This window comes from Rhipicephalus sanguineus, chromosome 1 (genome assembly GCF_013339695.2).
Source record: "Rhipicephalus sanguineus isolate Rsan-2018 chromosome 1, BIME_Rsan_1.4, whole genome shotgun sequence".
In the NCBI taxonomy this organism is placed as follows: Eukaryota; Metazoa; Arthropoda; class Arachnida; order Ixodida; family Ixodidae; genus Rhipicephalus; species Rhipicephalus sanguineus.
The window spans coordinates 32,799,752-32,815,752 of NC_051176.1; the positions used below are offsets into that span (position 1 = coordinate 32,799,752).

The 16,001-nt window shown below is 50.6% G+C and overlaps 1 protein-coding gene across 2 annotated transcripts in view; it reads right to left on the bottom strand.

Moving 5' to 3' along the window:
• LOC119390287 (uridine-cytidine kinase 2-B) overlaps positions 1-16,001 on the bottom strand; it is a 197,569-nt gene that overhangs the window by 154,902 nt on the left and 26,666 nt on the right. For both annotated transcript variants that reach the window (XM_037657878.2, XM_037657867.2), the window contains exon 2: positions 10,101-10,242. In XM_037657878.2, coding sequence (XP_037513806.1) covers positions 10,101-10,242 — 142 coding nt within the window. The remainder of the gene's footprint in view (positions 1-10,100; positions 10,243-16,001) is intronic.

A 16,001-nucleotide genomic window follows, 5' to 3' on the forward strand; every position in this document is an offset into this window, starting at 1 on the left:
CTACCGATAGTCCTAGACGTCACGAGCCTCTGCGGAGAGCGCGTTTTGCTGTCGAGCCGACTTGCAGAACAGAAGCTGCTTCGGCACCGTGCATGGCATCGTGGCTTACTCGGAAAGCACGCGCGAGCGCTATTTATTCAGCGGAATAATTCTTGGTCCATGATTGCGACTTTATTGGCAGCCCCAAGATCTAGCTGCACTTGTTCTGACGCGCCGGCGGTGCGATTGCCGGTGACAGACGCCGGCAAACCCGAGACTTTGGCGCAGTTTGGCGCAAATTTCGTCGATATTATCAGGATGGCGCAGTAAATACAATTTGGCGCACTTTGGCGCAGTTGGCGCAGGAGTGGAATCACTGGAAATATTGTCAACGAGAGGAACCCACTAGCAGTGGGCGCAAAGAGGATCGGCAGCACGACCTCCGCGATCGTGGTGTTCCAGGGACCCAAGGTACCGAACTTCGTCCGATACGGAGTCACCCTGATACCTTGCCACCTCTACAGGAAACAGATCGACGTTTGCCACCAGTGCGGCCGAGTGGGACACCGTAAGGACGTGTGCCCGACACCCACAATCAAGACGTGCCTGGCCTGCGGGGTCGCGAACCCCAAGGAAGACCATAGCTGTACCCCAAAATGTAAGCTGTGCGGGGGCGAACACTCGACCGGAGACCGAACGTGCAAGGCAAAATACAAGATGCCTTACGTTGTGCGCAAGCGACAATGGGTACGGCGACAGGCCGAACTCCAGCTGCTGCCGGAAAGCGATTTCCCGCCACTCGACAAGCCGTCAGCTATGCAAAAGTCAAGGACTCCATCGAAGAATCGCGCGCCAAAATCCAGAGACAGCAGCAAGAAACGGTCACCATCACATGAACGAGTAGGCTGGGTCGACGCAGCGAAAGGGAACAATACAAGGAGCGCGCAGAAAATCACGGAAGCCGCGAAGAAAGACGATATGAACAAGGTGCGAGAAGCCAACGAGACCTTAAGGCAAGAAAACGCGGCGCTGCGAACAACTATTAACAACCTCTCGAGAGAGATTGCTGAGATCCGTAAGCTGCTGCTATGCAACAACGAGTCTCCACAGAGACCCACGCCAAGCTCAAGAGAGACAGAGGAAACAAGCACGAAGAACCAGGAGGCAGCCGTAGAGGAACCGGCACAGAAGAAGCGAGCCATCGAGGCCCCGCGCAAGCAAAAAGAAAACGACCGCAACGAGAACCTCGAAGCCAAATTCGAAGCGAGATTCACCAAACTCGAAGAGCTACTCACGGCGAACATCGCAGCAGTGACAGCAATGAAACAAACAGTGGATAACTACCAAGCTGAGAACATAAACAGATTCGCCTACATCGAAAGGACCCTACAGCCGATCGTGAGCCACCCGACGTTTGCGCCCATCTTCGCGCTACATCCACCCAACCAAGGAACCGCATACGCGCCAACGCAATTATGGCCGCCAACGCAGCAGCAGCAACAGGCGTAACAGTGTGGCAGTGGAACTGTCGCGGCTTCGGAAGGAAGAAGGCAGTCATCCAGCAGCACATTGCACGCGCCGCGCGCAAGCCGGACGTGATACTACTACAAGAGACACTCACCGACGCACCGTCACTCCCCGGCTACAGAGTGCACAAGGGCCCACCCGACGGCAGAGGCCTGTGCACCCTGGTCAGGAAGGGACTCACGTTCGTCGAACACGAGCTCCACAACACTATCAAGATCGAGCACACACTCACCGAAATCATCCCGGGCAAGAAGAGAAAAGGAAGCATATTTCTGCTGAACGTCTACAGCAACCCATCGAAGAGAAAAGAGAGATTCAAGACACTACTGCACAGAGCCAGCACCGCGGCGGGCCGCAAGACGCTGATCGCGTGCGGTGACTTCAACGCGATGAACCCAGCCTGGGGCTACAACAAGTACACAGCAAAGGGCCGCGACCTGTACCAAGACGCCACGGAACTCGAGTTCACCCTCATCACGGACCCGACGCATCCGACGAGAATCGGTAACTCCGTGTCCCGCGACACCACTCCGGACCTCACGTTCGTGAAGAACGACGTCCGGGGCGCGATCACCTGGAGAAACACGGGGGCCGACCTCGGCAGTGACCACACCATCGTGGAAATCGGCATACCAGAACACAACGACACCAGCAACAGAACACACAGATGGATAGACTGGGATGCCTTCCGACACACCAGAAACCAGAGGGAAGACGGTGACGACGAGATCGAAGACATCAACTCGTGGACGGCCGAAATCACCAAGAACGTACGCGACGCGACGAAAGAAATTAAAACGGACGCGGAGATAGACAAAGTAGACAGCCGGCTAGCGCATCTCATCGAGGCCAAACAGTCGATACTCAATCGATGGAAGAAACAACGGCTCAACCGCAGACTCAGAAAGCAGGTGGCGGAGCTCAACCGAGCGATCGAAGATCACTGCCGCGTGCTATGCGCGCAACAGTGGAACGAGATCTGCAACGCAGCAGACGGGCAGATGCACAGCGGGAAGACGTGGAACGTGCTGCGGCATCTGCTCGACGAAACCAAGACCAAGTCACACCAAAGGGACAGACTCGCCAAGCTCATACATCGGGCGGTCTCGGTACACGGCGCCGATGAAGTCACCAGGCGTATCAACGACAAATACCTGCCAACTACACCCACCGAACAACACGCGCCGTACGGCGGCCAACCCAACGCGAACCTCGATCGCGATATTGACGTCGAGGAAGTCCGCGCGGCCCTGCACGGCCTCAACAGCCGGTCGGCGACCGGCCCGGACCTCGTCACGAACAAGGCGCTGAAGAACCTCGACGACGGCTCCGTTGAGAACCTAGCAAAGTACTTCAACAAGTGCTGGAAAGCGGGCGAGCTGCCGAAGCAGTGGAAGACAGCCAAGACCATTCTGATTCCCAAGCCGGGGAAGCCACCGGACACGGACAACCTCCGGCCCATCTCGCTCACGTCCTGCGTGGGCAAGGTGCTGGAGCACGTCCTGCTCAACAGGTGGCAAGATTACCTGGAACGAGAAGGGCTGTACCCGGCCACGGTAATCGGCTTCAGACAGCACCTGAGCACGCAGGACGCGATGCTGCAGCTCAAATACCAAATCATCGACGGCGATGGCAGCGCACGCGACAACAAGGCAATCCTGGGGCTCGACCTGCAGAGCGCCTTCGACAAGGTGAAACACTCGGCGATCCTGTCCCAAGTCTCAAATCTCAACATGGGTGAGAGATCCTACAACTACATTAAGGACTTCCTCACGGACAGGACCGCCGAGCTGCGAGCAGGCGACCTACAGACGCAAGAGAAGAAGCTCGGGAGCACTGGCACACCGCAGGGGTCGGTCATCTCGCCGATGCTGTTCAACCTGGAAATGATCGGAGTGGCAGAGAAGCTCGCGGATGTCGAACACGTCAGGCACACCATCTACGCGGACGATATCACGCTCTGCGTGACCGGTGGCAGCGACGCCCACATTGAGTGCGCGCTGCAAACCGCCGTCGACGCGATAGAAGACCGGTTGGAGGGCACCGGACTGATATGTTCGCCGAGCAAATCGGAGCTCCTAATACTCCCACCTACCAACAACGTCAGAGGCAAGACCAAAAAACGCGAATACGAAAAGATCCGAATCATAACCAAATCCGGCAACGTTATCCCCGAGGTCGGTAATATCAGGATCCTAGGCATGGTCATCGAGAAGCACGGAAGAAGCGGTGACATCATCGCCCGTCTTACGGCGAAGGCGGCCAACGCGACGCGACTCCTCAAACGAGTCACGTCCCGGAAAGCAGGCATGAGAGAGGAGAGCCTAATCAGGCTCGTACAATCCTTTATCATCAGCCACGTCACTTACGTCGCAGCCTACCACAGATGGCTGCAACACGAACGCAACAAAATCAATGCCATCATCAGAAGAGCGTACAAAACGGCGTTGGGCCTGTTTGAGTCCACGAGCACGACCCGCCTCTTACAACTCGGGATACACAACACGCTCGAAGAAATAGCCGAAGCACAACGGAGCGCTCAACTGGAGCGGCTGTCCACGACCAATGCCGGGAGGAAAATACTGGATGACCTGGGAATAGGACACTCGAACGAAGCGGAGACGAAGCTCGCCGTCCCCAAAGAGGTCCGACGCCAGACCAGAACCGACCCCATACCCAAGAACATGAATCCCGACTACAACAAGGGAAGAAGAGCGGCGAGGGCCAAGGCTCTCATCGACCTGCACGCCAACGACGAGCACGCGCGATATGTGGACGCGGCCGAATACCAACAGAACGCTTTCGCAGCGGTCGTCATCGAGGCGTCGACCGGCGCAACAAGGACGGCAGCGAGCGTGAAGAGCATTGGAGCGGAACAAGCGGAGGAGGTGGCCATCGCCCTGGCCATCATCGACCCAGACTGCCACACCGTGCTAAGTGACTCGAGACAGGCGGTGCGAAACTTCGCCAAAGGCCAAGTATGTAGAGAGGCCGAACGAGTATTGCGTGCGGCCAAACTGCAAGACAGAAAAGTAAGAATTAAGTGGTTCCCGGCGCACGCGGGTGACGCGTCGGAACGCAATGCCAACCACAACGAGACGGCACACACAGCGGCGCGAGCGCTAACTAACCGCGCCCCGGCGACAGACCGTCAGACGTGGTTCGGAGCCAAGGACCGCATGACGGACTATAACGACATCACAAAAGCCTACCGCATGGCTCGCAGGACTTTCCCACTCCCGCACCCGCGGTTGAGTCGAGCGGAGGCGGTACTATTGAGACAGCTCCAGACCGGATCGCTACCGAGTCCGGGACTGATGCATCGCATGTACTCCGAGACATACCCGACCGACAAGTGCAAGGTCTGCCGGAGGGAGACGGCGGATCACACGCACATCTTGTGGGACTGCATCAAACACCCAGAGGAAGCGAGATCAAGAACGATCCCGTCGCGGCTCGAGGAAGCCGCGAAGAGCTACGACCTAGATCAACAGCTCTGGGCCGTCCAGCAGGTCCTCGGGGCGCTCGAAAGGCAGGGACCCAGCGAGCCGGCAACGGCGAGCGGAGACCCGCGCCGAGTAAGGGCAACCCCGAAGACGACGTAGGCCCTCGTCGGGGCGCGCGAGCGCCCAACTGCAGGCACAAATAAAGTTTGTTCCAATCCAAATAGCAGTCCGGTCCCGCTCACAGCATGACATCTTAACACAACTTGACCACGGCCTTAAAAAGCAGGCGGAAGAAAACCGCAAGAACTTGCTGCCAATAATAGAAACAATCCTTTTCTGTGGCAGGCAAGCAGTACCGCTTCGCGGCACAGACGACTCTGGTCCGATAAATATGTCTGAAGTGCTGCCATTCAAAAATGATGGAAATTTCCGCGCACTGCTTAGGATGAGAGCAAAATGTGGAGATGCCGCCTTGAGAGCTCACATGGAAACATCTCCGGCGAATGCGCTGTACACGAGCCCAAAAATTCAAAATGAGTTGATCACCCTCTGTGGTAAAATCATACAAAGAAAGATAGTTGAAAACGTCAACTCAGGTTCGTGTTTTTCAGTTCTAGCTGACGAGGCCACTGATATATCTCGCACCGCCCACATTTCCCTATGTGTAAGGTACGTTGGACACGACACGTCGGGAGTGCCCATACTTAAAAAGATTTTGTAGATTTCGTTCCCGTGCACGATCTCACTGGCAAGGCGCTGGCGAGCACAATCCTGAACAGCCTTAGAGGTCATGGCTTTGACCTGAACCTACTTTGCGGGCAAGGATACGACGGCGCGGCATCAATGAGCGGCGACCTTAACGGTGTTCAAGCCTTCATTCGTCAAACAGCGCCCAAAGCGTTGTACGTGCATTGTAGCGCCCACTCGTTGAACCTTGCTCTGCTTCACGCATGCAAACTCCCCAGCATCCGCAACTGTTTGGGAACTGTATCCTCAACCTGTACGTTTGTGAGAGCTTCGCCACAGAGGACGAACCAACTGCGAGACAAAGTAGAAGATTTAACACAAGAGAAAAGAAAATCAGTTCTCTCCTTTTGCCAAACAAGGTGGGTAGAGAGTCACGATGCACTTCAGCGTTTCCTTGAACTGTACGCATGCCTATTGTACAATTCCTCGAATATTTGGAAGAAGAGGCCGCGTCATCTGATACTTCATCAAAAGCTTCTCAACTGCTCAATGCCATTACGAAGCCAGAGTTTGTCGTTTCGCTTCAGATCTGTAGCGACCTCTTCTCTTTGACACTGCCACTTTGCAAGTTTCTTCAAAAAATTGACTGTGACTTGGCTCAAGCGTGCGATCACGTAAAGAATGTTATAGACGTTCTTTCCACAAAAAGGGCTAGTGCGGAAACGGAATTTAATAAGATTTTTCTGAAGTCGCTCTCTTTGCTGAAGATCACAAATGTTGAGATGGCCCTACCACGCATCACTGGAAGGCAGATGCAAAGAAGCAACGTACCTTCTGCTACTCCCGAAGTGTACTACCGGAGGAATGTGTATTTGCCTTTGCTGGCTGACTTCGAAAATCAATTAAGAGACCGGTTCGATGCCCATAAGAAGGTCGTGGTTGGCCTTAACATGCTGCTGCCGAAATTCTGCGCATCGGCTAGCCTTTCTGATATTGATGATGCAGTGCAGTTTTACCTTGGCGACATTCCTTCGGCTAATGTCATCGAAGCAGAGTTCACATCGTGGGTGAGCAAATGCTGCCAGATCGAAGAAAAGAATCGCCCAGCTTGTGCTTTACAGGCCTTAGAGATGTGCAACCGCGACTTTTTTTCCGAACATCCACAGCCTACTTTCTATCCTGGCGACTTTACCCGTGTCGACGTCGACCCCGGAACGGACTTTTTCCACACTGAGAAGGCTGAAGAGCTACCTTCGAAATCATATGAACAACGACAGATTGACCGGACTAGCACTGCTCAGCATCCATCGAGAACTTCAAGTGACCCCAGAACAAGTCCTCACAGAATTTTGCAAGTTGCCGAGAAGGAAAAACTTCCTCGTTTAAACTTCCCTCTATGTTTCAAGAGTCGATTAAAAGCTAAACCCAGCTAGCCCAAGCTTCAACCCTTCTATTCTTTCGCAATTACGAGGAAACTATCCAGCAAGCAGAATGTGCGAACGGTAACAAGAAGATCGGAATGTCGGGCGACTTGTTTGTTTGCTTGCATACATGCTGTCACGGACTGCCATTTTTGCGACCCGGCGTAACGGCAAATTAACGGGCGCCGCACTCCCCCGCTGACCGGTGGAACCGTTCGCTCATGAAAAGACTGGCCTTTAGTGCAGGGAAGTACTGAATGGGGTGTTCTTCTTCAAACGTTAGTCGCCGATGTTTGATCCTTTGTACCTACGGCGGCGTCGGCAGGGTCGTCAAAGGCCGCGATGCACCCCGAACCAGCTGCGACTGCAAGACGCACCGGCTGAAACCAAGGAAACTGACCATTCCCACGGGCAAAACTGCTTGTGGACAAGCCGTATGAGAGAACCCCAACAGGTTGTCACTCTCGCTCAGTTGAGGACCCTCTCCTAATTAAAAAGGGACGCGGTCAATATATTTTTAGGGTGGAGTTTCTAACAATGAAACGTGCATGATTGGACCCATGTAGAGGTCTCTTTTCCCCCAGGACGAGAATCAGGAGACACGGAGGTCGATTTAAGCGCAGGATTTCGCCTTGCTAAGCAGTCTAGTTGCTGACCAACATGGTGTAGAAGGAGATCAAGAAGTATCCCTTAAGTGGTTGTGGCTCCGTATCGGCTGGCCACCTAAACTTAGCCATTCGTCTAGTTGTGACGCGAAATTAACGTCTGTAACGTAGGCATCGGTACTTGAATCTCGAGTAAGCTCAACCTGCCCGAGATCGGCTTCAAGCACTAGCCTCCCGGAAACACCAGCGCTGCAACACCGCCGACATCGCAGTTGTGCCAGAACTCTCTCTGACTTCTCGCATCCGATCGTCGTGGACTCAACGCTGCCGGTCATCACAGGTATCCCTTCACCTGTTTATACCTTCGGACTTTCTCATCTGTAGTTTTATTGTTGGTTAGTTTTGTGTAGTTTGTAATACTTCTCTCTTGTAAGCTGATTTATTGATTTTATATGTATTTTGTTAGTTGGTATTAAGTGTTGTACTAGATTCCTCTGCAATATTCCTAGATTCCTCTGCAGTGCTGCAATATCACTAGAGTTTTGTTTTTCCCCACACACGTCTCTGATCTCTTCACTGTCTCTGCTTACGTACGGAACGACCTAAACTGCTGCCATTCCCGTCGCCGACTTCGCGCTGGCGACGCTAGAGTGGCAGCTTGTAACACATACATACCGTTTTTGTACCGCGGTTACATTGTGTTACTTCATCAGGAGCCGTTGGTCGCGGTGTCCCCGGCTTTGGTGGTGCTATTGTCCAAACTTATTTCTTGCTTTAACCAGAATTTGAGGTTGACATACCAATTTCTTTATTTGGGTACAAATAATTGAAAAGTACCATCGAATTATTACAAGTAAGCGATGTACTTGTTTTATTCACGAAAATAAGCCAGTATAAATCTTTAAAAATGGCAGCCGTTCTACACGCAACCCCCCCCCCCCCCCGAAAAAAATTCCTGGGTACGGCCCTGACACCAATTAACCCTCGGCCCTCAGTCCCCAGCGGCTGCGAAGCAACTGACCAAGGCGGCGGTCAGACCTGCGACGCAGCAGAGGGTGCTAAGAATCTCTGGGTCCGGACAGGCTGTCATTGGAATCTGAACTTGGCTACGTATAACGCTAGAACTTTATCTAGTGAGGCGAGTCTAGCTGTACTATTCGAGGAATTAGAGCGTGTTAAATGGGATGTAATAGGGCTCAGTGAGGTTAGGAGGCCACAGGAGGCTTATACAGTGCTGAAGAACGGACACGTCCTATGCTATCGTGGCTTAGCTGACAGAAGAGAACTAGGGGTGGGGTTCCTTATTCATAAAAATACAGCTGGCCATATAGAGGAATACTATAGCATTAATGAGAGGGTGATATGTATCGTAATTAAGTTTAACAAGAGGTACAAGATGAAGGTGGTACAGGCCTACGCGCCTACATCCAGCCATGATGATCAACTGGTTGAACGCTTCTACGAAGACGTAGAATCAGCAATGAGTAAGGTAAAGACAGTATACTGTACTGATGGCCGACTTTAATGCAAAGGTAGGCAAGAAGCAGGCTGGAGATCATGCAGTTGGGGAATATGGCATCGGCTCTAGAAACTCCAGAGGGGAGTTACTAGTAGAGTTCGCAGAACACAATAATTTACGGATCTTGAATACCTTCTACAGAAAACGGGCTACTTGTAAGTTGACGTGGAGGAGTCCTAATGGTGAAACTAAAAATGAAATACACTTCATAATGTGTGTCCACCCGGGCATTATACAGGATGTGGAAGTAGTTAACAAGATCCGATGCAGTGACCATAGAATGGTAAGATCTAGAATTCAACTAGACTTGAGGAAGGAACGGCAGAAACTGATACGCAAGAAGCCGATTAATGAACTAGCTCTGAGAGGGAAAGTACAGGAATTCAGAGTTTCACTCCAGAGCTTGCCGACAGAGCCACAGCGCGGCCAGCGCGGCGCTGTCGTCGCGCTGCGAACTTGAGCTTGGGTTCCCTATATTCTAGTAGTACTAACAAATTCGCCCCTTCTCCCACAACCTCCTCTTTGCCATCAAATACCCCTCCCTACATTCCCCAATCCAAACCACCTGCTGCCTGAAAACCCATGCTGCATTGCAAAGAAAGATGAATTTAAAATACTGCCACCTGGCAGCTTAATTCACTTACTCATAAGAGAGAATTTAAAAAAATATTCTTCGCGAACATAGAAGGGACAGCTTGGAAGCAGCGGAACAGCACGGCAGACAGGCCAAGTACTACCCATGTGGGTTAGCCTGCAGCCACCATGCGCAGAAACAGGAAACTATTCTTGCTAGTGAGGTCAAAGGCAGCAGCACTCACAAAGTTGGTGTGAAAATGGCCCATACATCCCACTTGTATAAAGGGCCTCATCGTTAGTTTTGTTTTCACTCGTCTTTCAGGGCCAGCAGTGAGCTCACCTGGGTGGTCATAGTTGAAGAGCCCTCGGTTGGCCCGATCTCGCTCAAGCGGCGACAGTCCCTTGTAGAAGTTGTCCTGGTGGATGCACACCACTTGGCCCTCCTGGCCCACCCGAGACATAATCTTACGGCATACCGATGTCTGCACGAGTTTCAGAGAGAATTTTAAGAAAGAATGAGAGAGAGCGGGCGGGAATAACTTGCAAAAAAAAAAATAAAGTGTTGTTCCTTGCTGTTAAGTAATGAACAATTGTTCAACAAGAAATGTCACCGGCAGAAGTTGACGAAACCAGGCAAGTACCCCCTGCTTTCCTAAGACACAACCTTAATGAAAACCAGCAGATAATGAAGCCAAGAAAGGTATAGGGGACGTTAGCTGTACTGTTTTGAGTGTATTTTGATAATTGTGATATAGATGTGAAGAAATAAAGTGGACGAAAAGACAACTTGCCGCTAGCAGAGACCGAACCTGCGACCTTCGGATTTTGCGCCCGATGCTCTTACCAGTGAGCTACAGCGGCGGTTATCCCCTCGTCCATTCATCGAGTATTTATGCGCATGCAAACCCTGGGAGTGTTGGTCAGCACTACTCTTAGCCATGACGCCGAATGTGGAACACTCTTTTCGCCAGATGGCGTCACATAGCACGTGAACCTTTACCGAGTGGACAGCTGACCAATAAGCCCTCGCATACTACCTGAAGGCATCAACTCTGCCAGAACAAGACCTTCGCTATGAATGAATGAATGAAGGAAGGAAATTTTCGAGGGCTCGTTTCTTAGTTTGACAAAACCTTAATGAAAACCAGCAGATAATGAGCCAAGAAAGGTATAGGGGACGTTAGTTGTACTGTTTTAAGTGTATTGTAGTAATTGTGATATAGATGTGAAGAAAGTAAAGTGGATGAAAAGACAACTTGCCGCCAGCAGGAACGGAACCTGTGACCTTCGGATGCATAAATACGACGAGGGGATGATGCAGGTAAGAGCATCGGGCGCGAAATCCGAAGGTCGCAGGTTCGGTTTTCATCATTTCAAGTCTCCATCTTCCCCTGAACTTCTGCCTCGCTGGCAAGCATTAATCTATGAAAGCATGGTATTTAGAGGTACACTAAATGCAAATATTAGGTCTACGTGCATCGATAAAGTACTATTCCACAAATCTCACAGCACTGGCTTTGCACAAAGAAAAAAAAGAGAGCTTAATTCAAGAGAAAATCCCATTCCAAGGGCCCACATACCTTTATCGCAATCCAAATCAACCGCCCCCAAGAAGGGAGAATGACGCCCAGTTACATTACCACTGCCCTTTACTGCCAGAGGGGGGGTAGATGTCCTGACCTCACCTCCTAATTTTTGAACATACTGATGTTGATACCACGTACTCAGCTTTAGGTACCAGAAATTCCATAAGCTAATTCCCAGAACTCCAAAGCGGGGAAACATTCTTGAAAGTTCCAGCCGTCCACTAAAATGAACAGTCTGCGCGGAGTATCATTACATAACATCAATATAGAAAAACGATGCTTCCGTGGGTCCTTCACAATTACCAGTGGTCATGTGACGCGAGATGGGCATGCACAGCCTGCTTTGTGTACCGACATTGTTAAAGTGTGAGCTTTCGTCTAGTTCCGCTACACTGTGCGAGAGCTACATGATACTGCCGCAACAGCGCTGCAATGTGCAGGAATAGCATGGGTTCATTAAAGAAGGTGTGGGGCAAAGTATATTCACTTGACCAAACATCTAGCTTGAAAAAAGACAATTACAAGTTCTGTGCCGGGAGATGCCTCCGTACCTTGAACCATATGCACCCATCGAGTAAGCATCAACAAGCTACTTCACGTCATTATCACGAAACTGGAACCCCGGAAATAGATCGAGATCTCTTTGATCACCTTCTGCCAGTCCTACACGCATAGTCCAATGGCCACCTTCTACCGGTAAAACATTGTTAGGAAGGCGTTAGGAGTGAGTCCGGTTGAGGAAAATATTGGCGAGTCTGAGTCCAACTGAGCCCTAAGCGCAAAATGTATTTCTTGAGTGAGTCTGAGTGAGCTCCATCTTTTACGCCGACCTATGGTCCTATCTACTCATCTTCAGCATTACTGTCAGCCTTATATCGTCTTACGTTTATACTTGTAGAATAAAGGAAGCTTCGTCGTAGGTGAGTGGAAAAAGGGGCGACTTTATTGCCCGTAGCACATTTGCAAAGCGTCCATTCTAGGCCGTTCCAAATTCAGTTCCGCGCGAGCCACGAGCCGCTCGCTCCAAAAATGCGCTAGTCCCATCGTCGTCCTTTTCTTCTAATATTTCACACTCCGGGGCCTGAGGTGGCGAGTTCTAGAGGATACAATTTTTGCACAGGCCTGAACAGCTGCGAGCCATTGGGTATTTTAATTTTACACGCACGAACTATGCCGTCTTTACTTTGAACGCATTCACTTACTACACCAGTTTTCCAGAACAGTCTGGGAGCGTTGTCCTCGTGAATAATCACCACGTCCCCTTTCTTTATGCTGTTAATCTTTGATGGTTTCCTCGAATGAACGCTTCGGAGTGTGAGGAGATATTCACGAAGCCATCGCTTCCACAGTTGTTCCATTATTAGCTGCCTGTGGACCCACAAACTGAGCAACTCAGTATTCGTTTTTCCCCGTTCGTCTGAAGCTTTAGGTTTTGACAAGAGACGGCTACCTAATAAAAAATGAGACGGAATCAAGATTTCTGGCTCGCAAGAGGAAGAGTAAATGTAAGATATTGGTCTGGAATTGACAACAGCTTCAGTTTCAGTCAGCAAAGTGCTCAGTTGCTGCAAGTCAACTGACGTCTTTCCCAACGACTTGCGAAGACACATTTTCACAATACGAACTAACCGCTCCCAAAAGCCACCCCACCAGGGAGCTCTCTCTGCAATAAATTTCCACGTTATGCTGTGGGTGGAGCAATACTGGCTGACTTCATCTTTCCTCAACAACTGGTGCATGGAAGCTAATTCACGTGCAGTTTTCTTAAATGTGGTAGCGTTGTCCGAGTACACTATTCGCGGTATTCCTCGCCTTGCACAAAATCTTTTGAATGCCATGACGAAAGCGTTTGCGGTAAGTCCAACAACATACTTCAGATGAATTGCTCTGACAACTACACACGTGAACAACGCTATGTACACCTTAACGCCAGTAAAATCTTTCACGAACACTGGCCCTGCAAAGTCAATTCCCGTAACTTCAAAAGGGCGCGAATAGCACACACGATCACCGGGAAGTGGGGCTACCGGTGCACTCGCAGCCTTGATTCGGAACCGCGCACAAATCACGCACTTTCGTAGCACTCGCTTCACTGCTTGCCGCGCTCTGGGAACCCAGAACCGGGTGCGGAGCTCAGTTAAGGTATCGCCGACACCACCATGGAGTACAGTTTTATGCGCTTGAAAAATGATGAGGCGCGTGATCGCGTGGTTGCAAGGCAGTAGCACAGGCTTCATCTTGTTGTACGTGACGTCGGCGTTCTGAAGGCGAGTTGTGATCCTCATGACGCCCTTCTCATCGATGAAGGGATTCAGGTCTCTTATTGAGGACGTCTTGTCGAGGTCTTGTCCAACTTCGAGTTGGGCTCTCTCCTTGGCATAAGTTTCTGTCTGGGTTTGCCTGAACCAGACTTTCTCTGCTTCTTGAAGTTCAGTAGCTGTAAGTCCTCCTTCCCTATGAGACATTGGCGATCGACAGTTGTACACGAAGCGCTTTATCCATGCGGTGACTCTTGTGATCCGCAACCAAGAACTAAATCTGTCGACATTGAAAAGTGGTTTTGTTGTGACGCTCAACAGTATTGGGACGCTTGTCTTTAACTCGGAGGCAACTTGTTCGTCTATAGCTCCAGAATCTCGATTGTTAGACTGTCTTGGCCAACTATCTGCCGGACGTCGAAGCCAGTCTGGTCCTTCCCACCAGAGCTGGCTATTTCGAAGGTCTGTTATTGAAAGTCCCCGCGTCAGCAGATCGGCTGGGTTTTGTGTTCCCGGACAGTGATGCCAATGGCTTGGATCTGTTGCTTGACGGATCTCGTTGACTCTGTTGGAAACAAATGGCCTCCACTTGGTTGCTGAGCTTTGGATCCAACAAAGCGTTACAGTTGAGTCGGTCCACATGTGCTCTTCCATCTCCCAGTGCCTCGATTTTAGAGCTTCCTGCAAGAACTTTAGGACTCTAGAAGCCAAAACAGCGGCTACCAGTTCCAAACGGGGTAACGTGATTCGTTTGATTGGAGCCACTCTACACTTCGAAAAGAGAAGCTGAATGCCCACGTTACCGCATCGATCTTCAAGTCTCAAATAAGCGACTGGCACCGTAAGCACAAGAGCTGGCATCCGCGAATACATGAAGCTGTGTAATTGTAGGCTTGTCAAGTAATAACTTGAGATCACACCTGGGAAGTGAGAAGGGCTGAGATCCTTTCAGTTCGTTGGTCCAAGTTTCCCACTCATTTTTAAGCGGCTCAGGCATAACTTCTTCCCACGCTGTACCGTGCTCCCACAATCTTTGAAAGAGCACTTTCATCCTAATGATGAACGGTGATAGCCAACCTAATGGGTCGTAAAACCGTGCTGTCGTCTGGAGGACACATCTCTTTGCGTCGTTCCTTTCTTTGAGAAGCTCCAACAGTGATTCCATGTTTAGAACAAGCTTGTCAGCCTTCGTATCCCATAGCAAACCAAGAACCTTGGTAAGAGGCGCTGCTGAGCCGGAGTCCAATCCATTAGTGATGTGTCGTCTGAGCTCATCATCATTAGTGGACCATTTCTGCAGCTTCATGCCAGCTCTGCTCAGGATGAGATTTGCTTCTTTGTAGAGGCGGAAGGCTTCGTTTGAAGAACTAACTCCTGTGACGAGATCGTCAACGTAGAAGCTATCAGCAAGTTGCATTGCCGTTGATCTCAGCTCAGAATCGACGTGATTGAAATGGTACTGCAGCGTCGCTGTCAAGAGGAATGGACTTGCCGTAGTTCCAAATGGCACTCGTGTCATTCGATATTCTACAATTTTCGGTATAGGTTCACTTGGAATCGGTGTGCTGTCAAACCATAAGAACCGTAAGGCGTCGCGATCAGGCTCTTGAATGCCGATTTGAAGAAAGGCCTTTTGTACATCGGCAGTAAGTCCAATCTTGTGCAGCCTGAAATTCACCAACATCTTAACCATGTTGTTGTTGATCTTCGGTCATTTTTCTAATAATTCGTTCAGAGACGCTGCTCCACGTGCGTGTGACGAAGCATCGAAAACCACCCTCAGCCGCGTCGTCGAGGATGATTCTCTGATAACTGCATGGTGTGGCATATAGTAACATCTCTCTGCCGATTGTGATCCGTTGATTTTTTCAGCATGATCATCCAGTTCATACTGTCTGACTGCTTTGTCGTATTGCTGAATGAGTTCCTCGTTGTTTCCAAATCTCCGCACTAAACCTTGTAGGCGTCTAACTGCAACACTTCGGTTGTCTCCGAGATCTGTCTTGACGCGCTTCCACGGAAGCGCTACTTCATATCTCCCGTTTTTAAAGGCAATTTTCTCCGTGAATTCCCGTACCACTTCATTTTCTTGGTGTTCGTTAAAAGAAGGGTCCGAAATGCCTATGCTGTCTAGATCCCAGAATTGTTGTAGGGCTACAGACACGTTAGATTCTGCACAACTCGTGCGGAGTACACAAACGTGCGTGCTGGCTTCCTTAAAAATGCGCCCATCACATGGAACTGGTCCTTGAAAGGTCCAGCCGAGCTTAGTGTTGATCGCAGCTAGTCCGGTGACTTCCTCGTGCGAACAAACGTCGTTAAGCACTATCTTCCATATTTGATCGGCTCCAATGAGTAAGCTAATGCCGACTTCTGTTTTTAGGCCAGGTAGCGATA